A 26,921-nucleotide genomic window follows, 5' to 3' on the forward strand; every position below is an offset into this window, starting at 1 on the left:
AACTCATAGCTTGAGTCTGTTGCCATGTAGAAGTGGACTATACAGGCATAGAAGGAGAGTGAATACACAGGTTCGCAAGTATAATCAAGGATTCACAGCATTGCTGCTACATATGCATATATCTAATCAGAGACATCTGACAGTTTGACAGTTACATTGACATATGCACACTTTTAGTGTGTTAGGGAGTCTATAACGACAGGACACGAGGATGATCAAATGGTGATTATTTATTGAAATAAATTGACAGTAGTTTTTGAAGTAGTTACAGAAAATAGTCAGTACAGAAATCAATAAGCTAGACAACTGGCTTTTAGCCCATAAACACAATGAATAGCGTTTTTTCAAACAATGTCAACAACAAACACAGATCATCACGGAAAAAGAGTAATGTACTATTACTAACAGACAGTCATGGCAGAAATCTTGCCAGCATGCTCCCTGAGAAAAATCGCGACATAGCAGTGACTAGTGTAGTGAAACCGGGAGCGGGATGTAAAAATGTTGTAGACATTAACTCTCAGACGAAATTAATGCAAGATAATGACTTTATCGTCTGTATAATGGGTTCAAACGATGTGGCAAAAAATGAAGCAGAGGTTTGCGTGAAAACGCTGCAGAATTTTTTACAAGCTAATAAATGCAGAAACACAGTAGTTGCCACACTTCCTCATAGGCATGATCTGATTTATAGTTCGTGTGTGAACAAAGAAATTCGGAAAACAAACATTAAAATAAGGAAACTGTGTTCTCAATACGCTAAGTGCGATGTACTGGACATAAACAAGCTGCATCGAAATCCGCACACAAAGCATGGAATGCATTTGAACTATGAAGGGAAAAGGTTTGTGATCGTGTTAGTGAAATAATTAAAGACAGACTTGTAAGGGATAGAACAATCTATCAGCTTCCTGAATAACAGCGAGGAAAACAAAATAAACAAGAAAGAAGAACGAAAATACAACACTGCTGACGTTCTTAATTTAAACTAGAGGTATGTGATGCTGTAAATATGATTCCCAATTACCAAATCGTGAATACGCTCGAACTAAAAATTTATCACCATAATGTGCAATCCCTGCGTAATAAGATCGATGAAATTAACGTACTATTAACACACGAACTTAGTGATATCTCAGTGTTATGCATTTCTGAGCACTGGCTTAACCCAGAATTAATCCAGAATACGAAAATAAACAAATTTGTCTTGGCTGCTTACTACTGCAGGAAACACAGCAAGCAGGGTGGGGTAGCAATCTACACAAAGGATAATGTAGATTTTATTACACTACCTGACTTAACTAGGGCAAATGTCGAAAAGGATTATGAAATTGCAGCTATAAAAATTACTCAGTTCAACCTGGCTATTGCTACAGTTTACCGATCACCATCCGGGAATTTTGAACTTTTCTTAAACAAAATGGAGTCATTGCTAAATAAAGTAAATGCAATGTATTGTGAATTGATAATCTGTGGTGACTTCAATATTGACTTCCTCACGAATAGTGGAAATAGGGAGACCATTTTGAACCTTGCAACGTCCTACAACTTAAAAGCTGAAGTAAAAGCTGCTACCCGAGTATCAGAAACTTGCCAAACAGCTCTTGACCAGTTTCTAGTCAAGAAGAGTTTACACAACACCTCACTAAAAATTTTCAATGCATGTTTTAGTGATCATCTTGCTCAAATATTAAGCATAAAAGTACAAGGCACCCCCCTGCGGGTTCGGGGGTAAGAATAGGCCCGCGGTATTCCTGCCTGTCGTAAGAGGCGACTAAAAGGAGTCTCAAATGTTTCGGCCTTATGTGATGGTCCCCTCTCGGGTTTGACCTCCATCTTTCTAAATTATTCCGAAGAGCGAGCCAATTGGGGAAGGGCGCCTTACATGGTGCACTGTATCTGTCATGCATTGAGACCTTTAGCCGACTTTTTCGTCGTTGCAATGGTGTCCTGCTCGTTTTCTGTCTCTTGGACGGGGATACGTCACTGGGTGCGATTACCACGCTGCACTCTGCAGTTTAACTGCGACGACGACCTTGGACATTTTTGCACCTAAGATCCAGCACGGTAGCCAGTCCGTTGTGGTGGGGCCGCCATGTACCCTCTTGGTTGTAGCCCCCTGACAACACAGGGATCGCTCTACTGATGCCTGCGCCGTTAACTCCCCACGTATGCCAAGGAGTAGATGCCCATCTCCCTGGGGCATCAGGACTCCCGGCAATGGACATCCTGCCAGATGGCTATTGCTGCGGCTGGGTGGCGCCCGTGGGGAGGGCCCTTGGTCGGAGTAGGTGGCATCAGGGCGGATGACCCGCAGTGAAGCGTGGTACATCATCTCTCGCTGGCGGCCAGCCACCAGCAGTCTCTAAGCTTTCTCGGGCTCAATTTAATGCTCAAAAGTACGATCCGAAAACATTCCCCTCTCTGGCCACGCCGTGGGAGGAGCGTAAGTCTCAGGATGGAGGTAATAGTTATTCTCCCCGATTCTTAGTTTGCACGAGAGCTGATGGGGAGTCTTTTCTATCCACAAAGCCTCAGTTCTTCGTCGAGCATTTAGAGGACAAGTTTGGGGAGGTGGAGGGCTTGTCCAAAATGCGCTCTGGGTCAGTACTGATACAAACGGCATCCTCCGCCCAGTCACGCAGGTTACTTGCTTGTGACAAGTTGGGGGATGTTCACGTTACCATTACACCACATAAGAGTTTAAATATGGTCCAGGGAGTTCCATAGGGACCTACTTTTGCAGTCTGATGACGAGCTGCGCGCCAACTTAGAGCGTAGAGGTGTTCATTTCGTCCGGCGCGTTCATCGGGGTCCGAAGGACAATAAGGTTGCTACCGGTGCCTTTATCTTGGCCTTCGAGGGTGATACAGTACCGGAGAAGGTCAAGGTGATGGTCTACCGTTGTGACGTCAAGCCCTATATCCCTCCCCCGATGCGGTGCTTTAAGTGCTGGAAGTTCGGGCATATGTCTTCCTGCTGCACTTCCAGCCTCAGATGTCGAGATTGCGGACGCACATCACATCCCAATACTCCATGTGCCCCACCTCCCATCTGTGTCAACTGAGGAGAGCGTAATTCCCCTTGCTCGCCTGACTGCAAAGTCTTTCAGAAAGAGTGCAAAATCATGGAATATAAGACCCTGGACCGGCTGACCTATACTGAGGCCAAAAGGAAATATGACAGACTCCATCCTGTGAGAATGACATCTTCTTACGCAGCTGCTACAACAGTTTCAAGACTTCCAGCCAGCTCGATAAGCAGTACGACTCCTCCTGCCCCCTTGCCCGTGGTGGGCTCTACCCCACCGGTTGCTCCTGCACCACCTACCTCAGAAGCAACATCCTCCCACCCGTCGGGGACGTCCGTCCCCGCTTCTCAGCCGGAGAACCGTCGTAACTTCTTCGGCTACTCTCGCCCGTAAGAGTTCTTGGGGCCCTCCCTTCCCAGGGTTCCACCAGCGGGAAGGATGACGGCCGACAGTGGCATAAGTTCTCACCAGCGGCCGGGCGTAGGGCTTCACGATCCTCCTCCGTCCCGGAGACTGAATCGGTGAAGCCTTCCCAGCCGGTGAAACCCAAGGTTCAGCGAGAGAAGTCCAATAGAAAGACCTCTAAGGCCAAAGAACTTGCGGTGGCACCAACCCCACCGCACCCTTCGCGCTCTGCGTCTGAGGATGAGGTCGAGATTCTAGCGTCCGCTGATGACCTTGATCTCGCCAGTCCCTCAGACGCCATGGATGCCACTCGCACGGGTACTGAATCGGTGGCAGTGAGTGAACAAGCGGCGTAAATTGCCTTCCCAGTCCTTTCACGCCTTTCTCAGCCATGGACAATATCATCCTCCAGTGGAACTGCGGCGGTTTTTTCCACCATCTAGCTGAGTTCCAACAACTTATCAGCCTTCACCCTTTCTTCTGCATTGCTCTTCAGGAAACTTGGTTTCCAGCAGTGCGAACCCCCGCCCTCCGTGGCTATCGAGCTTATTATAAGAACGGGGCAGCATATGAAAGGGTGTCTGGTGGCGTCTGCCTCTATGTCCTTCACACTCTGTACAGCGAGTCTGTCCCTCTCCAAACACCTTTAGAGGCTGTCACTGTTCGGGTGTGGACGCCACAGGCTGTTACTGTCTGCAGTCTTTACCTTCCACCGGATGGTGATGTCTCGCAGCATGTCCTGGCTGCGCTGACAGCCCAATTGCCGCCACCTTTCTTGCTATTGGGTGACTTCAACGCCCATAACCCTCTGTGGGGTGGGTCAGTGGCAACAGGTCGAGGTGCCACCGTTGATCATTTATTGTCGCAGCTCGATCTCTCGATTTTAAATGATGGTGCCTTCACACACTTCAGTGTGGCGCATGGCACATACTCAGCCATTGACCTTTCAATCTGTAGCCCTAGCCTCTTACCGTCTGTCCAATGGAGTGTGCATGACGACCTGTGTGGTAGTGACCACTTTCCGATCTTTCTGTCACTACCACAGCGTCACTCTTCTGGGCGCCCTAGCAGATGGGCTATGAATAAGGCTGACTGGGACTTGTTCTCCTCCACCACCGCTATTGAGCCTCTCTCTAATGATGACATTGATGCGGTGGTTCAATCGGTCACCACCGGCATTGTTACTGCCGCCGAATCTGCCATTCCCCGTTCCTCTGGGTCCCCTCGGCGGCGGACTGTGCCTTGGTGGTCGCCTGAGATCGCTGCAGCGATTAAAGATCGCCGGCGGGCACTACAGCGTCACAAGCGACATCCCTGCATTGAACACCTCATCACCTTCAAACGGCTGCATGCACGGGCCCGCCGCCTTATCCGCCAAAGCAAGCAGGAGTGCTGGGAGCGGTATGTGTCCACCATTGGCCTCCTTGTCCCTCCATCGCAGGTCTGGGCCAAGATTCGACGCGTCTATGGCTATCGGCCACCTGTCAGCGTCCCTGCGCTCTCACTGAATGGAGCAGTTTGTACTGACTCCGACGTCATTGCAAACCACTTAGCAGAGCATTTTGCCATGAGTTCCGCTTCTGCGAATTACCCCCAGGCCTTCCGCTCCATTAAAGAGCGGATGGAACGTCGGAGCCTTTCTTTTCGCACCCACACTTCTGAATCCTACAATGCTCCATTCAGTGAGTGGGAATTTCACAGTGCCCTTGCCGCTTGCCCTGATACCTCTCCCGGGCCAGATAGCATCCACTGTCAGATGCTGAAACACCTTTCAGTGGACTGCAAGCGACGCCTCCTCGACCTGTACAACCGTCTCTGGGTCGAGGGTGAGTTTCCGTCGCAATGGCGGGAGAGCATTGTCATCCCATCTGTGTTGCGGGTGCTGGACCCAATTCTCCACAGCGGGATACGCCTTGCCACTGGTGCTTTCTGCACCAGCCCTGTGGACAGCATACTAGTGGAGGCAGGTGTCCCTCCACTGCGGTTATGACGCCAACAATTACTGGCTGCTTATGCTGCCCATGTTTTTAGCTTGCCCGGGCATCCAAATTACTGTGTCCTGTTCCCGCAGTCAGTCGTCCATCTGCCAGAACGTCGGCCCCGGTCGGGTTGTCCGATCGCCGTGCGCGTCAAAGAGCTCCTCTCTGGGCTTGGGTTTTTCCCTGTTCCACCTTCTTTCCGGGCACCTCTGCGCACGCCCCCATGGTGTGTGCCTCGCCCTTGCCTTCGGCTCGACTTGGCACAGGGCCCGAAGGACTCAGTCCTTCCAGAGGCCTTCCGCCGCCGCTTTTATTCCATCCTGGCCACGTATCAGGGCTCTGGAATTGTTTACACTGACGGTTCGATGGTTGCTGGTCGTGTCGGGTATGCGCTAACTCTAGGGGACCATTCCGAACAACGTTCCTCAGCGGCTGGCTGCAGTGTTTACACTGCTGAGCTGGTCGCCATCTTTAGTGCCCTAGAGTATATCCGCTCCTGCTCAGGTGAGTCCTTCGTTATCTGTAGCGATTCCCTGAGCAGTTTACGAGCTCTCGACCAGTGTTTCCCTCGTTCTCGTCTGGTGATGGCTATCCATGAGTCCCTGCATACTCTTGCGCGTTGCGGCCGCTCTGTGGTCTTCGTGTCGACCCCAGGCCATGTTGGGATACCTGGCAATGAGAATGTTGACCGCCTGGCAAAAGAGGCCACTAGTAAATCATCTCTGGATATTGGCCTCCCGGAGACTGATTTGCGGGCAGTCTTACGCCGCAAAGTTCTTTCGGTTTGGGACGCTGAATGGTGCAATCTGCCCACGCCCAACAAACTCCGTCCAATCAAGGCGACGACGACTGTGTGGCGGTCGTCCATGCGGGTCTCCCGCAAGGAGTCTGTTGTACTCTGCCGGCTGCGCATTGGGCACACTCGGCTTACGCACGGCCACTTATTGCGCCGTGAGGACGCACCTCTCTGTCGCTGCGGCTCCGTTTTATCTGTGGTCCATATTTTATTGGAGTGTCCGCTTTTAGCTGTGCCCAGGCAATCGTTCGCACTGCCTGACACGCTCCCTGCCCTTTTAACAGATGACTCTGCTATGGCTGACTTAGTTTTACGTTTTATTCGGGCAGGAGGTTTTTATCATTTAATGTAAGTGTTTCTGTTTTATCTTATTGTTTTGTGTTGATTCTGGCCTTTGGCCTCCAGTTTTAAACTGATTTTTTAATGTGATTTAAGTGGTTGGCTTTTCCTTTTTTTTATTTCTATGGTCGGCCAACCACCGTCACACTCTGTGTGATTTTAGTTCGTTTTGTCTGGTCCTTGTCTCAGTTTCTCTTGTTCTGTGTCGTCTGTGCTCTATTCTGTTAATAGTTTTTCTTCTCTGTGGGTGTTTTTAGTACTTGGAAAGAGGGACCGATGACCGTAGCAGTCTGGTCCCTTTAATCCCACAAACCAACCAACCAAGCACAAGGCAGTATTATTAACAACATGTCTTTCAGAGCAGCATATCGGAGTTATAATCAGCATAATGTAAACTACTTCAACAACTTATTACAGAAAGAAAAATGGCTAGGAGTGTACAAAATGAACGATATAAATGAAAAATTCAACAGTTTCATTGATACTTTAACCCATTTCTTTGAACTTGCATTCCCACTGAAAACATTAACCATATGGGGGAACTCTAGAACAAACAGCTGGATCACAAAGGGAATAAGGGTTTCATGCCAGAAGAAAAGACTACTTCATGAAATATGTAACTCGAAAAATTCCTCACCTGCAGTACGCGCATACTGTAAAAAATACTCCAAAATATTAAGAAAAGTAATAAAAGCAGCAAAAATAATACATAATGATGAAATCATTTATAATTCAGCTAATAAATCAAAGGCTATGTGGAGTGTTATAAAAAAAGAATGTGGAGAATACAGACAACCTTGCAAAAATATAACACTATCACATAAAAATAAAAAAGTAACAAACCCCTTAGAAGTAGCCAACACATTTAACAACTTTTTCACAGGTGTTGCTGATAATATGTTACAATCAAACTTTAAGAGCACCCAGGCAAACAATTATAAAATAAGTGCATGTAGAGGATCAATGTACATCAGTTCTGTTTCACAAGATGAAGTAGCTAAAGCAATAAAAAGACTAAAAAATTCCAAATTGGCAGGTATTGATGGTATACCTGCAACAGTGTTAAAGAAGAGTGCATCAAACCTAATTGAAGTACTCACACACTTATGCGACTGCTCACTTCAGGCAGGCACTTTCCCCGATGTGTTGAAAACATCAAAGGTTATTCCTGTATATAAAAAAGGGGATAAAGGCAATGTAAATAACTACAGACCCATCACAATTTCCTCCTGCATCTCTAAAGTACTGGAAAAAGTTATGTATGAGAAACTTACGAAATTTATAAATAAAAACAGCATCCTATGTAACGAACAACATGGATTCAGAAACAAGAGGTCAACGACAACTGCTGTCTATGAGTGCATCAATTCCATCCTAAACCTGATGGACAAAAAACAGGAAACAATAGGAGTCTTTATTGACTTGTCAAAAGCTTTTGACATGGTGGACCATAAAATTCTGCTATCAAAGCTAGAAAGATATGGTATTCAAGGTCTGTCCAACAAGTGGATCAGTTCCTTTCTGACTAATCGTATGCAGGCATTGTGTATCAAGCACACAAATATTGAACTAAAAACTGTATCTAATCACTTATCTGACTATAAACAAATGTGGTGTACCCCAAGGATCAGTATTGGGACCCCTTCTGTTTCTTCTGTACATAAATGATCTAAACTTAAATCTTGATGCACACAAAACAATCATATTTGCAGATGACACCACGATTCTACTAAAAGGAGACGACAATGAACAGTTACAGCAGACAGTAAACACGGTCACGAAACAACTTAGCAGCTGGGCACAGAGTAATCAGCTTGTAATAAACAGTAAGAAAACCATTGCTCTAAAATTCCACAATGTTCCTAACAAGGACATGTTTATCCCATCAGTCTCTATCAATGACGAACCAGTTGGTAACAATACTGAAACCAAATTTTTAGGACTTTGGCTGCAGAGTAACATCAGATGGAATAAGCATATTGAATATCTCAATGCAGAACTGAACAAAACATGTTACCTTCTTTGTTCATTAAAATCATGCTGTAGTGAGAAAACAGTATTTAATGCATATCATGCGTGCTTTCATTCTCGTCTTAGATATGGGGTCACCTTCTGGGGAAACTCTAAAACAGCTAATAGCACTTTTAAACTACAAAAAAGGGCCATTAGAATCTTGTTTGGGTGCAAGCCTAGAGACTCTTGTAAACTCCTGTTTAAGAAATGTGGTATTCCTCCATTACCATGTGTATACATTATGGAAATCCTTTTGTTCTTTAAATTAAATGTAATAGGCAAGGACCGGAGACTGCAAAAAAACTGTGATATATATGAGCACTTTACCAGACAAAACAGAAACTTACATATGACTCAAATCAGCACAGCACTGTGCCAAAAAGGTACTTTTCACATGGGAGTTAAGCTTTCTAACAAACTTCCTGAAAACATAAAAGCTATCACTGAGGTCAATACATTTGGAAAATCTCTTAAGTCATATTTACAGCATCACTGTTTTTACTCCATTGAACAATATTTAAATTTATGAAATGTGTTATATAAATACTTACGTGTAAAGTGTATTATTGTAACCTTAAATATGTATGCCTTGTAATGACTTTCAGCCTGTATATTTATAACTTGACTTGTCCAATGTCTTATGCATAAGCTACTATGTAGACAACAGGACCAATAAAAAATACAATACAATACAAAAGTTGAGCTGACCAAAAGAAAACACAAACAGTGCAGTTTTTGGTTGCAGGGACATTATAGTGATGTTGTGCTGTGTCCTACTTTCATTTGACAAAGTTACATAGTGTGTGCTGTAATTCAGTTTTTTGCGCAAAAGGATCTACAGGTGCTCAGACTCATCAATAGTTTTACATAGTTCATGAGATTGCAGTGATGAGTGAAAGAAAGGATTGATAGTGCTACTGAACCTTTAAAAGTGGCCATACAAGTGTGCATGATGAAGAGTGGAGTGACAGGACCAGGCAAAGAGAAGATGTTGAATTGCAGATAGGTACAATGAAAAAAATGCTAGAAATATTTCAACTTCGGGCAAAGTCCTTCAGAAGTAACAAATCCACACATGTTCACACAAGCATAACTCACACGGCCATTGTCCCTGGGCACTAAGGCCTTAGAAGCCGAAGACAGTGTCTGTGTGTGTAAGTTGCGCTTTTGTGTGCATGCGTGCCTCGGTGTGTGTGTGTGTGTGTGTGTGTGTGTGTGTGTGTGTGCGCGCGCGCGCGCGCGCGCGCACGCATGCATGCATGCATATGCGCATACACATATACATGTGTGTACGCATGGTAATATATAATCCTTTCCCTGTTGTTGTAATCCCCTAACGATGTAGACATCCCTGTTTCTTTTGTACTGAAATAATATTACTACTGCCATATTGCCAAAAGCGGTCCAGAATATTTGGATTTTGCTATGTATTTTTGGTAGTTCATCTTGGGGAGCAATCTTGTTTTAGTTACAGTACATATCTGATGGTGTCTAGACTATTTATAGTTTTTAGTCAATTCCAGAAAAATAATTTAGGTTTGTGATTACAAGAATATTTTCTTTTTTAAGATTATTAGTCATGATTTACTAAACATTTAGTTGCAAAACTTTGATATTTATGTCTAGGTAACAAAGCCGCCACAACCAGGTGAGAAGAGAAGGGCTCAGTCATTTGACATAAGGCTCAGCACACTTAATGAAGCAACTGTCGATATTCTATTTTCAAAGAACAAGGTATGGAATGTGCATCTTTGTGACACATGTTTATTTTTAAGTATGTTAATTTGCAAATTTCTTTAATTGTGTGTGATACTGGTATCATTTTTTTAAGGGACTTGTTTGGTATCTATATAATGAAAATCTGCCATTTTATTTTTACAGAGTCTCTCAGTTGTCTTATATATCTGTTAGTTGCTAATAATAATGACACATTTACACAGCATCACAAGGTGAATATCCTGAAATATTTGTATGTTGAGGCACCAGATCTTTGTTATTGTTGTATTAAATTTCACTTCAGGAGACCAATGCTGTCCATATCAATGTTGGAGCTGGTTCATATCTTGAGGTGACAATGCCATGGGTTATTCAACCAGATGGCTACACTACAAAAATAATTGGTCAGTTGTTGCACTTAGAAGCTACCACAAGCTTACAGGTAAAGTTGCTGAACAAATTACTAATTAGAGTTACTTTGTCCAAGTGAAATGCAGAACTTGCGAGAAGACAGCAATTTATATGCCTCCAAAATTTTTCGTTTATTTTTATTCTCATTTAGTTCATGATTGAGATTATTATGTACTACGTAATCATTTGTAAATAATCACTGCATTTGTGTAGCAGGCTAGAAGGAATAATGTTCATTGTTATCTTCTGAATGCATGGATAGAATAAGAAAATATCTGTCAATTTGTAGACTTGGCGCATTCTACAATAAAAAAGTGTTGTTTTTTGTGACATTAAGATTTTTCTTCTACCTCTACCCTGTTTTAGTACAGTAACTTGTTTCTAAGTGTCTTTGCAATTAGTAACTTAATTAAAACAGTATGTATATTTGGAGAGATTACTGCTTACCAAATACAGAAGGTGCTGAGAGATGGCAGGTGCTTAGCAAAAGTGGATAATCACATAGCTTTTCTAGTTGTCTGCCAATCGCCCCCACCACACGCACACACGCACGCACGCACACACACACACACACACACACACACACACACACACACACACACTTGCATTTGTGTGCACAAGTGCATTGTTGACCCGACGCTTTCTGATTAATACAGTCAGGTTTAGCTATGAAACGAAGTCCTGTGACAAGCATGTCGGGTGATGAAAGTGGCTCCATGTTTTTATTTTTTAGATCTAATAAAGGATATTGTCCTCAGTTTGGTGAGCAGTGATTTATCCTCTTATACATATGATATTCTATCGTGCATTTTTCATTACTGACTACTTAAAAATAAATCAACAGTCATTGCCTGTTATGAAATTTCCTGATCATATGGTAGAATTTTTTTGAAGATATCTTGGCTATCCCTTCTTCTCCTTCTGTTTTAGTATCGTAGTCTTGTCTTAAGCGAAACATTGGAATTCACTGTGAAGTGCCATTATCCTATCAAGTGGAATGATCATCAAGAATGGATACTGAATTTGACAGGTTGTAAAGCATCAGTGAACCTTATCTATGCACATAAGTGGTTCTTTCAAGGTAGGTGTGCAGTCAGAAAACCTTTGTCTGCTCTGTTAATGATTATATTGAGGGAATTTTAACTGATGTATGCACTGTATTTTATATGCAGACCTTATAAATGACTGGGCAAGCAAGGCAAGGCCTGATCTCTTACATTTTGTGCCATATACGTGGAAGATATCTGTGATGTTGAAAGAGTTTGAGCTTATAACCTTAAGTAATGAATACAATTGGATTGACTGTTCTTCTCAAAATCAGGAAAATGGTAACTCACTTTCCGATATTTTTACGTTTTTACTTATGTGTAATTCTGAATGACATCTTTTACTGATGTTTGGTTGTTTCAGCACACATTGCTTTCTGTGGCGAGTTATTTGACATGTCCTTTGATTTACCATTCAAGGATTTTCTTCCAGCAACAATACCACTCAAGTTCTGGATACAGGTAATTTTTAACAATTTCACTTTCATCAGGTGTATATTACAAATGCCAGAAAGTTTATCTAGTGTTTACTTTAGTTCTACTGTAGAGCATCAATTATCCAAAGTAGTTAGGGAACATGGGTGTTCACAAAACTGGTTTATTTGGATAATTGAACTATATACTTTCCCTTACTAATAAAAACAACATAAATTTGTAATAACACGCATCTCTTTTATTACTACGAAAGCAAATACCGTACAGATGTATGTAGTATAGCCTAGTAAACAAAAAATATGTAATATGTATGCATTTTACATGTACAGTACATATGTATAAAATTAATGTCTACAAATATCCATAATTTTTGTCTGTCTAAGCAAGCGTACCCGTTTACCAGCAGCTAAGTTGTGCACTTTTTTCAGGCCAGATACCTGATGCTGGTTGCTTTCATCTTGAGTGTCAAACCATTGCAAGGCAGTATATAAACACACAAATGCTTCAAAAGCAGCTGGTGTATTTTCATCCTCATTCTGTGGACATCCATTGTCGAAGACTTCTTCATCACGTTCATGGCAACTGAGTTCTTTTAGTGCATTTAGCATTTCAGACATATCATTCTGTTAATAATTTTCAATATTATGAAAAGGATAAATTACTACTCACCGTATAGCGGGAGATGCTGAGTTGTAGATAGGCACAACAAAAATAAGTAACCTTTCGGACAAAAAACACACAAAGACGACCACAGTTCCTGGCTGCCAATGCCTATTTGCGACTCAGCACCTCAACTATATGGTGTGTAGTAATCTATCCTTTCCATAATATTATCATTATTCCATCCTGGATTTTCCATTGTTCACCATTTTCAGTTAGACTTGGAGAACTTTCCACCATACACAAAATTTTATTGCAAACTTTTTCAGATTCTGTTTCCTTATACTATCTCAGGCTGCTCCATTCATGTAGGACACATTTTTCAAATCTGTATTTTTGTGATTTCTTAACAGACTTTCTTTGGCTCCTCTCTTCTTTCTAACAATAACTTACAAAAATATATGTAATTGGATAGATAAAAAAACCTACTCATCAAGCTGTGGCAGGACACACACATGAAAGATATTATGCGTGCAAGCTTTTGGAGTCAGTGGCTCCTCCTCCTGGCAAGAGGGTTGAAAGGGAAGGAAGAGGGGTGCAGTAAAAGGACAATCCCAGGTCAGGGGAGGCTTACTGGATGGGATGAGAAGGAAAGACTGATTGTTGATGACTGCACCGGGCGAGGTTTGAAAAGCTGGGGGCTTGAAGGTGGAAGATAGGATAATATGCAAGACAGAGATTTCTGCTAAAACATCATGCATGAGTTAATAAGAGCGAAAAACTAAGTGCATTGTGTGTGATAAAGGCGGGAGGGGAATGGCGAAAAATAGATAGGTCAGAAAATGAAATGTGTAGAAAACTGAAACTGAGTGAAGAAAGGAATAGTTACTGTGAAGAAATGCTGAGACTGAAGAAATTAATGTAAATTAAGGCCAGGCGGGTGGCAAGAACCAAGGACACGTCGCAGCACCAGTTCCCACCTGCGGAGTTCTGAAAAACTGGTGTCCAGGGGAAGAATCCAGATGATGCGTATGGTGAAACAGGCACTGAAGTCAGGACTGTCATGTTGCATGCACTACAACAGGATATTTTGTGGTGCTGGTACACACCCTAGTTAGGATGCATGGGCATAGGACGAGAGTTTATTTTGCCAACACACAATATCCTGTTGCAGACCAGGCACTGCAACATGACACTTGTGACTTTGGTGCCTGTTTCACCATACCTGCCATCTGGATTCTTTCCCCAGACACTAGTTTCTCAGAACTCCTCAGGTGGGAACTGGCACTACAACATGTCCTTTCTTCATTCTGTTTTAGTTTTGTATATCTTTCATTTAATGATGTATCTATTCTTTGGTGTCCTCCTCGCATCTCTATAATGTACAATGTGCTCTGATTAACCTGTGCATGATATTTTAGCAGTAATCTCTGTCTTGAGTATTACCCTATTTTCCACCTTTAAGCTCTCAGGTTTTCAATCCTCATCTGATGCAGCCCCCAACAACCAGTCTTTCCATCTCATCCCATCTGTTAAGTTTCCCCTGACCTGAGGTTCTGGGCGACTTTTCTAAACTCTAACCCTTTACCTAAACCTTGCCAGTCTTCTTACGAAGGTTATTCGGAAACTAAGGTTACGAGGCATCCAGCTTCAGCAGGGAATGTTCGTTGGGGAAGTTGACACCACTTCCATGTAGCGTGAAGCCAGCGGAAGGAATGAGCATTTCTAACAATCAGTAGCTCGTCAATTGGTGTTGTGGTGGGCTGTTAGAAACGAGTGTTCTCATTCTGGCTCGTTCCAAGGGCGAAGTATGTGCTGTTGTTCGCTACCTAATTGCTAAGGGCATGAACACTGCTGCAATTCATTTCAAAATTGTTTAGTTTATGGAGAGTGCACTATGTCAAGGCAGCAAGTGATGAAATGGGTATGGAATTTTAATTTTGGAAGGACAGAAATTCACAATGATGACAGAAGTGGAAGGCTGTCTGATGTGACTGATGATATGGTGCAGAAATTTGAAGAACATCTCTCTGATTGCCATTTGACAATTGAAGACCTGCATGCAGTTTGTCCAAAACTGAACTATTGTTCATGAATCGTAACTGACAGACTAAATTACCACAAATTGTGTATGCATTGCCCAAGATCCTTACTGAAGCACTTAAAATGAAAAGAGTCAGTGCCGTTCATGAATTTCTTGACCATTTTGAGACTGAAGGCAAGGCTTTTCTCAACTCTGTAGTGACAGGAAATGAAACTTGAGCTTATCACTGTGCTCCAGAGAGCAAGTAACAATCAACAATCAGTTCAGTGGTGTCATATTCATTCTCCTTCAGTCAGAAAATTCAAAACTCAGCAAACAGTGAAGAAAATCATGGTGTCATTGTTTTGGGACAGAAAAGGGGCTCTGCTTGTTGATTTTTTGGAAAGAGGTTAAACAATAAATGCTGCAAGATATTGAGAGACCATGAAGAAACTTCGCAGATGCATAGAAAACAAATGTTCTGGGCTGCTGACAATGGGAGTCTGTCTCCTTCACGATAACACCTGTCCGCACACCACTTGTACAACACAAGAGTTGTTGACTTCATTTGGTTGGGATGTTTTAAGCTACCCCTTTCATGGCTCCGGTGTCGCACCTAGTGACTATTGTGTGTTTACAAAACTGAAGGAACACTGTCATGGAAAACACTTCTCCAATGACGACGAGAAGCAAAGAACTGGCTGAAAAAGGCAGCGGGAGACATCTGTGACAAAGGAATCACAAAACTCGCCCCACAGATGACACAATGTATTGAGGTGAATGCTGATTATGTGGAAAAATAATGCAAGACCTATAATACAATGCATGTAAATTTTATTGAAATAAATTCATTTTTTGTACTTCGAAAAATTCTTGCTACCTTACTTTCCAGATTCGCCTAGGACTTCACCCCTCTTCTTTCCCTGTCAACCCTTCTGCCAGAAAAAGGAACCACTGGATCTGAAAACTTGTATATGAAAGGTCTTTTATATGTGTGTTCTCCTGCCGCTGCTTGGTGAATAGATTTTTTACCTATCCAATTACATTATATTTTCAAAACTTGATCATTTTTCGTTGTTGTGATGATAACTTACACAACATTCCTTTTCTGTAATACTGTTTGAAAGTCTCTACAACGCCTTGATCCGTACACTAAAATGAGGAAGCTATGTTCCATGGAAAGAACACTACTTTTGTCAACATGTCCGTTTTTTTTGAGATATCACTTGATGAATCAGTTGGTGTGTTGTTAAGGACCTGTAATGTTTTCTCCCTTTTGCTTTTCTTTAACTGATGAGCTTTACAGAGGACACAAAAACTTCCAAAATCATTCCATGAAAATCGTACTACCCTTCCATGCATTCTTGTGTGAGGTGTAAACAATAGGCATCGCAGTCATATTAATGCATTTGAAACAATGTGGTTTCTTCCTTTTACCAATGATGAGCATAGGCAGTTGGAGGCTACTAATAGTGTTACCACGCGCTAAAGAAGTAATACGATCCTTGAGGGGATAATTGCTACTCACCTTATAATGGAGATGCTGAGTCACAGATAGACACAACAAAAAGACCATCAGAAAGTGAGCTTTTGGCCAACAGTGCCTTCATCAAAAATAGGCGAAAAACAAACACACACACACAAAATGTAGCTTCAGCTGACAGAGGCTGTGGTCATGTGTGTGAGTTTTGTTTGTGTGATTATGGGTGTGTATGTTGACTATTTTTGATGAAGGCCCTGTTGGAAGAAAGCTCCTTTTCTGACAGCCTTTTTGTTGTGCCTATCTGCGACTCAGTATCTCCACTGTATGGTGAGTAGCAACTATTCTTTTCTTAATATTGTAACATGATCCTTGCTTATTTTAGGACTAGGTGCTGCTAAATCACGACATGAAACAAGAGTTTTTCTTGTTGAGCCCAGTTTCATAATCATTGTTAACATTTTCAAGTGAATAGTATTCTTTTTTTAGTATGATCCTTAGCTTGATTTTGAAAGTATCAGCAGACCTTTTTTCTCCTATTTGAAGCTCACAAATGCCACATCTTGATTTCAAGCATTTAAACCAGCCCATGCTTAAAAATTCGTAGTCATACCATCCTTATACTCTTATGATAATTTCGTTGTGGATTCACCTTCCTCTAACCTTCCATTAATATCATATTTATCTCTCATAAAAAGAAAAGGACAGCATGTTTACATTTAGGCATTTTATAATGCAGGTTTACTTTACACAGCAAAGTTGACACAAGTAGTCATAACAGAGAGTAAATAGTTACTATCGAAGTAGGCAACTTGGCATTGCTTTGTCAGCAACTCGGCATTGGTGGGAGGTGGGGAGGGGGGGGGGGTCACATGTGAGAGAGTAACAGTTCTGTTAAGTGGTCGTTCAGTTGACCGACATTCAGATAATCAACGCTTTGCTGTATAATGTAACATCAACTTTAAAGGAAGGTGTGAAATATTGCCATCGTCGTGTATACATGGCTAAATCTTCTTACTAGTTTTCTTCTGGAATAGCTGTTGACTTAATTGAGAATGTTTCTTCGTGTATGGGATATCATTTAGGCAATGGATGGGACGGGAGCTGACAGTGTGATAGTTGGAAATTTATGTTAAGATTTTAGAAGCAAACACATATATATGTCAGGGATAAAATTCTATGCAAATCTTTCTCCTCTTTTGAGTTTGGAGTGTTATTTGTCCTTATTTCTTCTACTTGGTTCTTCCTTCTAATCACTAGTCAAGAAAACTGTGGTTATAAATGCTGAATATTTTTCTCCACCTGGTTGACATTGCTGTTAAACATTACCCAGTACGTACTGCTTTATAAGGCAGAGAATGGTTGATATATTTTTGGTTGTTTGTGTTATGTTTCTAATTTTTATTTCCTTCTAATGTTTCTCATACTTGCTTCTTTGATGGGGTTCTTTTCTTGCAGGGAGAGAGTGTGGATTTGGCTCTGTATCTTCCTGAGACATCAACCACACGTTACACCCTCTTAGCTCTGGATGCCAATGCTAAAGTTCTTGGGCGCAACGGAACAAACCAGTCCAGTTCAACTGTTATACCTCGCAAATGGAGAAATTTGTGCCAGAAAGTGTGAGTAGTTATTTCTTATGCTCATTCAATAACCCGCAAAAAAAAAATAAAAATAAAAAAAATATCAAAAAATATCGTAGGAGTTGTATGACGTAAACGGAAGTTGGTAGACATGTTTCTTCATCTGAAAAATGGTATCTCTTCTAGTTTTTTGCCAGTCCCATAAGAGTGATCCTAGTGGTGCCACTATGAAGGTGCAAATCAGTTTTGCTTTAAAGACATGCTGTAACTGTCGTGAGCGTTAGTTACCTTTGAGACTTAATGTGATGAGTCCTTGTTATACTCTGTTCATCATAAGAATAAATCTGATGTAAACATTATGCCATGTTTTCTTCCACGTTTGCTCGAATCTCATTGGATTTTGCTTCGCGTGAAGTGGAAGGCAAGCTGTGACCAGTAAAGTCAAGTACGATCATAAGGATATTTTTTATGCTGTGTTACATGCACATAGACTGAGCGATAATGCGAGACAACAGCTTTACCGGTGCATTAAACTTGGGACAGCACTGCCCAGCAAATGGTCCAACCAACTTGTAGTGATGTGAGCAGTTTCATATCAGATGTAAAAAGAGATGAGCAAAGAAACAATATAGCTTCAGATGTCTTTTAATTTTTAAAGAGAATGAAATAATATTTGACAAAACTCCAGCACTACCTTGTGTTTCTTAGGTGACCAGAAAGAAAGCATAAAGTGCTCTCGTTCTCACCTGACATAGCGTTCTAATTACAAAGAGGAGTGACGAAAATTTATAATTTTAATTCAGGGTAACTTTTCTGGGTGAGCTGTGTGTGATGCAAAAACATACTGCAGGGATTTCACCGTACTGTTGAATATTAAAGCTGCTGAAGGTATTAACTACAGTCAGTTTCCTGGTGATCTCTTGACTCCTTCCTTATCTGACTAGGAGAAATACATTCCAGTTCTGGAAGTGTCACCTGCTACATTGGTGATGAGCCTATCAACAACAGAATACACTAAGCCAACCAGGCGCCACATTTTCTCTTCTTCTTTTATGATGAACCATTCTATATCTTGCCAGCATGCGACAATGACACATGAAAAACCTGATTGCATTAGTTTCAGTACGTCTGGTAGCTTAACAATCTTGTTACTTCTTGGTCCAAATCTTGTAACTTGGCATCAGATCAGTTCTGTTTGGTTCATATTGTAATGGTACAGTGACAAATGTAAAAATATAGCGTCTGTATGATCTGCTCGATGCTGTGAAAATGATTGTTTTTCATGTTTCTGTGACACTTACCTACATCTGTGTTATAAGACGATGGACATAGTCCAAATAAAGAGTACTTGGTTTTTTATTTTTGCCTTAAAATTTAGTTTTTATGTTTCCTTAATTTAAGCAACTTGTATTAACAGTCTTTCATAAAATATAGGTATTTAAGAATTTATATTTGAAATGAAAACAGGGATTTTGTGTGCAGTGCGTAATTAGGAACAAGAAAACGTGCCTCATTGACAAAAAATGATGTTGAATTGTACAATTATGGTCTGTAAGTATTTCAAATTGAATGAGAAAAATCAGTGTTTTAGATGAAATTTTAACCAGCGAACCATGATCTGTAGCAGATTTTCAGCCAATTACACTACCGATTCCGCTACATGACCTGTTTGTATTTGTGACTCAAGTAAATGTAATACCATCCCTTGGAAAACTTCAAAGCCGACTATCTCTGTAAATATACGAAAAACATCCAGAAAAACCTATTTCTTGACACTTTTTAACCATGTTCCACTATGAAACAGGAAACAGCCTCAGCCATTTTCATACTGCACATCAACAGCACAACAGTCAGAGCACAACAGTGCAGAGGCTGTGACTGTACACAATTTTTGAAATAAAAACTACATATCTAAGCTCATGATTAATTAAAACCTCGATAGCTGTTAATACATTTGAATATCTTAAAGCTTCATTTAACGTAAATTAGTAACAATATATCTAATATATAAGTAGGTCCTACTTCCAAGAGCGTAAGACCACCAGTGTATGTGTGCTATGGCTTCTGACCAGTCAACACATTTGTATTTGTTTGCATCAGGTTTATTCTTACGATGAACGGAGTATAGTCAAGAATGCCTTTAAGGTGACAAAGATGCCATTATCAGCACCGCACTGAGTTTGAATGAGATCACATAACAGGGCTAAAAGAAGCAGAACATTCCTTCTGTGATATTGCAGAAAGACTTGGCAGAAATGTAGCCACCGCACAGGATTCCTGACAGTGGTAGTCACGAGAATGTACGATCGCAAGAAGACCGAGCTCTAGACGGCCACGTGGCACTGACAAGAGGGAAGACCGCCATGTTTGACATACGGCTCTGGCGCATTGCACTGCATCTGCAGCAGCAAATTGAGCAGCAGTTGGCACCACAGTGACACAACAGACTGTTACAAATCACTTACTTCAAGGACGGCTCCAAACCAGAATCCCTGTAGCACGCATTCCACTGACCCCAAACCACCGTCATTTGCAGTTTCGTGATGGCCTCGTGTTGGTTAGTAGGAGACTGGTTGAGGGCCTCCTTGCTAGACACAGTGAACCTAGACCTGGAGATATTGTCTGGGATGCAATTTTGTATGACAGCAGCAGCGCACTCACGGTTGTCCCTCACATCCTAACTGCAAATTTGTACATCACTCTGGTGAATCGACCTGTTGTGCTGCCATTCGGGAATAGCATTCCAGGGGATGTTTTCCAACAGGATAATTCACCCACATATCGTTGTTGCAACCTGACACGGTCGCTGAAGTGTTGTATTTCGCTAACGTGTTGTATTGGCTTGCTCGATCACCAGATCTGTCTCCAATCGAGCACATAGGGTACCGCATCAGGCAACAACTCCAGCGTCATCCACAACCGGCCTTAACCATCTCTATATTGACCAACCAGGTGCAACAGACATGAAACTCCATTCTGCAAACTGACAACCGGCACCTGTACAACACATTGCACGCATGTAGTTTGCATGCTTGTATTCAACATTCTACACTGGTTCTTAATGTACCAGCATTTTGAAGGCACAGTGGCTTATCTCACACTTTATTAATCTGTGATCTTACAATGTTAATCACTTAAATATTTTACCTAGACAAATTTTTTCACAAAATGTCATTACTCAGCATTAATTAAGTTTTGGTGTTGCGAAATTTTTTTCCATCAGTGTAGTTGTTATTCCCAAAAAAGGGAACAGGTATTTTTAAAACTGTTATAGATGACCTGAGATGAATAAGATAACAAAATAATTCCTCGTAGACTATTTATGTTGTATCTTTCTTGTAATTATATCTCTTTTAATAACTTCATTGAATCTGAATATCAGGATGTTTCACTGTTTTGAAGATTGACAAAATCCAGGTAGGCAGTGTTCAAGTTCTGAGCGCTACTGATAAACACAACACATAATGAGTATAATGTGATGATGGACAAAATGATGTACTTACAGAACTGATACTCTCTACAATATTTTCCTCCCCATCATCTAATAAGAAGTTTTGAACGTATAATAAAAATTGCCTGTAGGATCATAATTATTTTATCCCTCAGGAAATCAACTTTTCATCTTTAATAATTATGGATACCTCATGTCCCACTACTTTCACCACAGAGGCATTTACTTGTTCACAAGTTGATAAGTTGGTTTGTATTTAAAGGGAAAAAATACGTCTAGGCACAAGAACCTGCAAGAAATGTTTGTGCCGTGTGTTTCATTCACTAAAAATTCATCATGTATCGGAATGTCCTGTAGCTTACAATATTCAAATCATTTTCTTTGCTGTACCTGAGAAATTTTAAACATAAACATGAGTCCCTTTTTTAAAAATAATGAATGAAATGTTTCGACACTATTTTACACATATTACTGCGATTAATTTAGTGGGTCGGTGCAAAATTTTGTAGCATTTTTCCATAACTTTAATAAACACAACAGATACACATAACAGAAAAGTCAGCAATAATATATTCTCCTTCACAATGTACTACAGTCTGCCAACGATGGGGTAGCTATTTGATCCTTTGACTGTTGAAATCATGGTTTTGAGGTGAAGAACTCATCAAACCATGTTTGAAGTACATTTTGATCCAGGAAGGATGTACCTTGAAGGTTGTTTGAGGGGAAATGTGAAAACCTGAGGGTGCGAGATCAGGTGAATAAGATGGGTGCAGAATGACTTCCCAAGCCATATCCTGTATAGCGTTTTGTGTCAGCCTATCAGAATGGTGGGCGGGTATTATTGTGGAGTAGCATCACTTCCCACAGTCTTCGTTGAATTAAGTCTGCAAGACGTGTCAGTTGTTGACAATAAGTGTCACCAGTGATGGTTCTCCTTGGGGAAGCAATTCATAGTACACCACTTTTTTGCTGTTCCATTAGATGCATAACATTATATTTTGTGGATGCATGCAGGTCTTTGTATGGGGAGTTGCTTTTTTTGGTCTCAGCCATTCCTTTCTTTTCATTATGTTAGCTTAAAGACACCATTTCTCATCACCAGTAATGATACAGGATAGGAGTGGTTGGTGTTGTTCACAAACCAGTTGATGATGAGCAAGCAGAGATGCACATATGGTGACTTGCTGATTTTTGTGATTTTGGCTTAGGGCATGTGGTACCCACACACTATTTCTGAACCCACCCCATTGCATGCAAATGTCACACGATGATGGAATGATTACAGTTCATCACATTTACCAATTCTCAAGTACACTGACTTGGATCCTTGTGGTTTAATGTGTTTAAATGATCTTCATCAAACCCCAAAGGTCTTCTTGAATGTGGAGAGGGACTTAATGTCAAAAAAATCCTCCTTAAAACGAGAAAACCATTGTCTTGCTGTGCTCTGTCTAATTGCATTATTCTCATACATGACACAAATGTTTCTGGCTGCCTCAGCTGCTAACACCCCTCTGTGAACTCAAACAGAAGAATATGTTGGAAATGTTCAGATTTCTCCACTTGGCACTTCATTTTCTAGCACCCACAGCTCCACTCATTATCTCCAAATGACAATATGTGAACTCAAATACCAACAGTGAACTACGAATAGAAAAGGACAAATCAATAAATAAATCTACTACAACTAGAATACCAAAATGCAAAATAAAAATGCTATGAAATTATGCAGCAATCTGATATAATTATGATTATTATTTACATGGAAAATATGTCAAATTTGTAATGCAAAAAACTGCCATTAAAAGAATGATGTATTGTGAAATTTTAGATTATTTGACACATATTAATGTAATATAAAATCATCTACAGTTAACTGTAGAAACTTCCAGTTGAAACTGTGCAGTTGATCTCCATAAATTCTCTTGTGGAATAGTAGCGTTTTCCACTTAAAGTGTATAAAGCAACTTTTTCAGAGAACCAAGCTCCACATGACATACCCTCCCATATTTTGTTTTGTTATAAGCTTTTAGCTCCATATACTGTGGCATCCAGACATGAAGTGTTTTTAATCTATATGTGGAAAGTATCAAATTCTCTGGGATAAGTGTTGTAATTGTGCTTGAAACTGAAATCTTCAGGTGTATGATGCTTATTGTATAACAAAAAGGAATGTACAAAGGAAGATTGGGTACTGTTTTTAAATAATGGTCCATGTGACCCTATCTGCTAGATAATAAGCACTTCTAACGACTTTATCTGCAATGTTAATCTTAGTCAAGTTCACTAGCAAATTTTGCCAATTAGTATAATGGGCTGAAAGTAATGGTAGTATGTTGTCTTTCTGATGCCCATATGAGTGGCAAATGGTAAAACACATTTAAAAAGCTAGCGTATTCAGGGTAGGGTATTCAGATTACTTGTGAAATAGTCTCTATGTGCAATTCAGTTTAAATTTTTGTCAGTATTTATACATAGTAATTTCACACAGCTCTCTTAAGTGACACACCATTGTTTACAAGATATATAATTGTCATTGTGGTTATTAAACTTAAAATTGCATCATATAGAAGTTTTGGAAGTTACATTTTAGACAATTTTGATGAAACTGAGATTCATGTACAGCCACAGTGTACGGACTATCATGCAGGAACAGTGTGCTGCACATGTTCAGTTCGTGGCATGGCCTATCTTGACACTGCTCAACACATTGGCTTCATTCAGTACTTCTTGAAACTGCTTGGTGCAGCAGGATGTTTCATTTGCAGTGTGAAGTGACACTTGTTTGACTAGCATTTGGTGTGGCATTTTTTGGCCAGGATGACATTCTTCACTTGGGCGATATCATACAGTTTATCCCTTGCTATTTGTTCATTGTATATGGGAAGTTCAGAGGTCAACTGTTAGTGCCATTGATTCTACTACCTACAGGATGGCCAATTATTTAACTAAGTTGATGACGATGCTCAGCCACTGTGAACATCACATCAACAACTCTCAGGCGTTCATTGAGAAAATTAAACAGATCAGGGTTGGCCCAAACGATATTTTGGCCAACCTGAATGTGGTCTCACTATTTACAAAAATTCCTGTGGAGGACACATTGAATCTGTTGGCAGAGCACTTTCTTCCTGAAATGATAAAGTCGTTCCAACATGTTATGACTGTCACCTACTTCTTGTATTTTGGTAAATTTTATGAAATGATGGACAAAAAGGCTTTTTGTCCTCCATTGTCTCCAGCCATGGCCAACTTTTTTTTTGGAACATTTTGGGAAACGTATTAAGTTCAGCTCCCCTTCATTGATCTTCATTTTATCTTCATACTGACAATAAGTTATGATCTCGCCACATTGTAGAAGCTCTTGAGCACTTCCAGGAACATATAAACAGCATGCATCCAAACTCCAGTTCACTGTTGAGACAGAGAAATAGAGAAGGCTCCCATTTGTAGATGTTCTGGTGCGACGGAAGTTGGATGGACATCACGGCCGCTCAGTGTACCGCAAGCCAAGCTACACTGATTTATAGCTGAGTGCCCAGAGTTTTCACCATCCAGTACAGAAGAAAGTGGCTTAAACACACTGGTACACAGTGCAGAAACTGTTTCTGACAAAGACCACTTGGATTCTGAAATCAGTCCTCTGAAGTATGTGTTCTGGAAGAATGGCTATGGGTCAATTAATATCAGCTCAGCATTCACCAAGAAAAGGAAATGTGAAAATGTTGAACATTCATGTGATGAGCCATCGATTGCATTCCTTCCCTTCTGTGGCACTACATTGAGCAAAATAGGCAAAGTCATGGGAAAACGAGATACCAGATCTGTTTTGTGACCTCCTATGAAGGTAAAGCAAATGCTACGCCCTGTTTTAAGGACAGTCTCAGTCTCAGGATCCCTGGAATTTACAACATCCCATGTGAATGTGGAAGCAATTGCATCGGTCAGTCCCTTCACACCGTTTCTGACCCCTGTGCAAAACATCAACAGCGTATTAAAAATAGTGAGTTGCAAAAATCCGCAGTTGCTGAACACAGCCTCACAAACAAACATATAATACTGTTGGATGAAACAAAAGTTTGATCCCAGGCTCCCACATACTGGGGCTCTATAATTAAAGAGGCTGTAGAAATAAGAATGTATGAGATAACCTTCAACAGTGTCAGCAGATATAATCTTAGTGATGCATGGAAGCAAGCTCTCAGTGTGGAGAAAAGCTATAAGTATTCATTGCAATGTTTACGCTATGGTGGGAGCTGTGCCCGACAAGTGCAGATGTTGACACCTGTGACAGCATGATGTAAGGACTGACCAATAAGAAGCTATCTTTTGGCAATATAAGGTCACCACAGCAGCAATTTTGACAGTCAGTTGCTCCTGACGACGATGCTGGAAACTGTCAGAAGCTCGAGGTTTTATACTGAATTGATGCGGCAAGAAGTCTCATGATGTAAAAATTCAAAAGCATAAGAGATGCTGATGACAGTATAGCTCTGTCGAAACTGGTCATCCAGTAAAATGCTTTTTTAGCGATCTTGGCGTGTGAAGTTGTATTCAATTACCATGCATTGCTGATCACCCCCAGACTGACCATGTCGGGTACGTATAAATTCTTGTACATTAAGACTCTCCAGGAGTCTTACAAAGTTTCCCTCACAGAGAGATTCCATGTCTCCGTAATAAGGATACAATGTTTTGATCAGCATACATATGTGTACGGCTTTTTTCAGTTGTTGTTGTTGTTGTTGTGGTCTTCAGTCCTGAGACTGGTTTGATGCAGCTCTCCATGCTACTCTATCCTGTGCAAGCTTTTTCATCTCCCAGTACCTACTGCAACCTACATCCTTCTGAATCTGCTTAGTGTATTCATCTCTTGGTCTCCCTCTACGATTTTTACCCTCCACGCTGCCCTCCAATACTAAATTGGTGATCCCTTGATGCCTCAGAACATGTCCTACCAACCGATCCCTTCTTCTGGTCAAGTTGTGCCACAAACTTCTCTTCTACCCAACCCTATTCAATACTTCCTCATTAGTTATGTGATCTACCCATCTAATCTTCAGCATTCTTCTGTAGCACCACATTTCGAAAGCTTCTATTCTCTTCTTGTCCAAACTATTTACCGTCCATGTTTCACTTCCATACATGGCTACACTCCATACAAATACTTTCAGAAATGACTTCCTGACACTGAAATCTATACTCGATGTTAACAAATTTCTCTTCTTCAGAAACGCTTTCCTTGCCATTGCCAGTCTACATTTTATATCCTCTCTACTTCGACCATCATCAGTTATTTTGCTTCCCAAATAGCAAAACTCCTTTACTACTTTAAGTGTCTCATTTCCTAATCTAATTCCCTCACCATCACCCGACTTAATTAGAGTACATTCCATTATCCTTGTTTTGCTTTTGTTGATGTTCATCTTATATCCTCCTTTCAAGACACTGTCCATTCCATTCAACTGCTCTTCCAAGTCCTTTGCTGTCTCTGACAGAATTACAATGTCATCGACGAACCTCAAAGTTTTTATTTCTTCTCCATGAATTTTAATACCTACTCCGAATTTTTCTTTTGTTTCGTTTACTGCTTGCTCAATATACAGATTGAAC

The 26,921-nt window shown here is 41.0% G+C and overlaps 1 protein-coding gene across 1 annotated transcript in view; it reads left to right on the forward strand.

Moving 5' to 3' along the window:
* The window catches only part of LOC126237082 (transmembrane protein KIAA1109 homolog), a 567,281-nt gene that overhangs the window by 86,661 nt on the left and 453,699 nt on the right, over positions 1-26,921 (forward strand). The window contains exons 10-15 of the mRNA XM_049946881.1: positions 10,190-10,297; positions 10,584-10,721; positions 11,621-11,771; positions 11,863-12,018; positions 12,101-12,198; positions 17,733-17,893. Coding sequence (XP_049802838.1) covers positions 10,190-10,297; positions 10,584-10,721; positions 11,621-11,771; positions 11,863-12,018; positions 12,101-12,198; positions 17,733-17,893 — 812 coding nt within the window. The remainder of the gene's footprint in view (positions 1-10,189; positions 10,298-10,583; positions 10,722-11,620; positions 11,772-11,862; positions 12,019-12,100; positions 12,199-17,732; positions 17,894-26,921) is intronic.

This window comes from Schistocerca nitens, chromosome 2 (assembly GCF_023898315.1).
Source record: "Schistocerca nitens isolate TAMUIC-IGC-003100 chromosome 2, iqSchNite1.1, whole genome shotgun sequence".
NCBI classification, from domain to species: Eukaryota; Metazoa; Arthropoda; class Insecta; order Orthoptera; family Acrididae; genus Schistocerca; species Schistocerca nitens.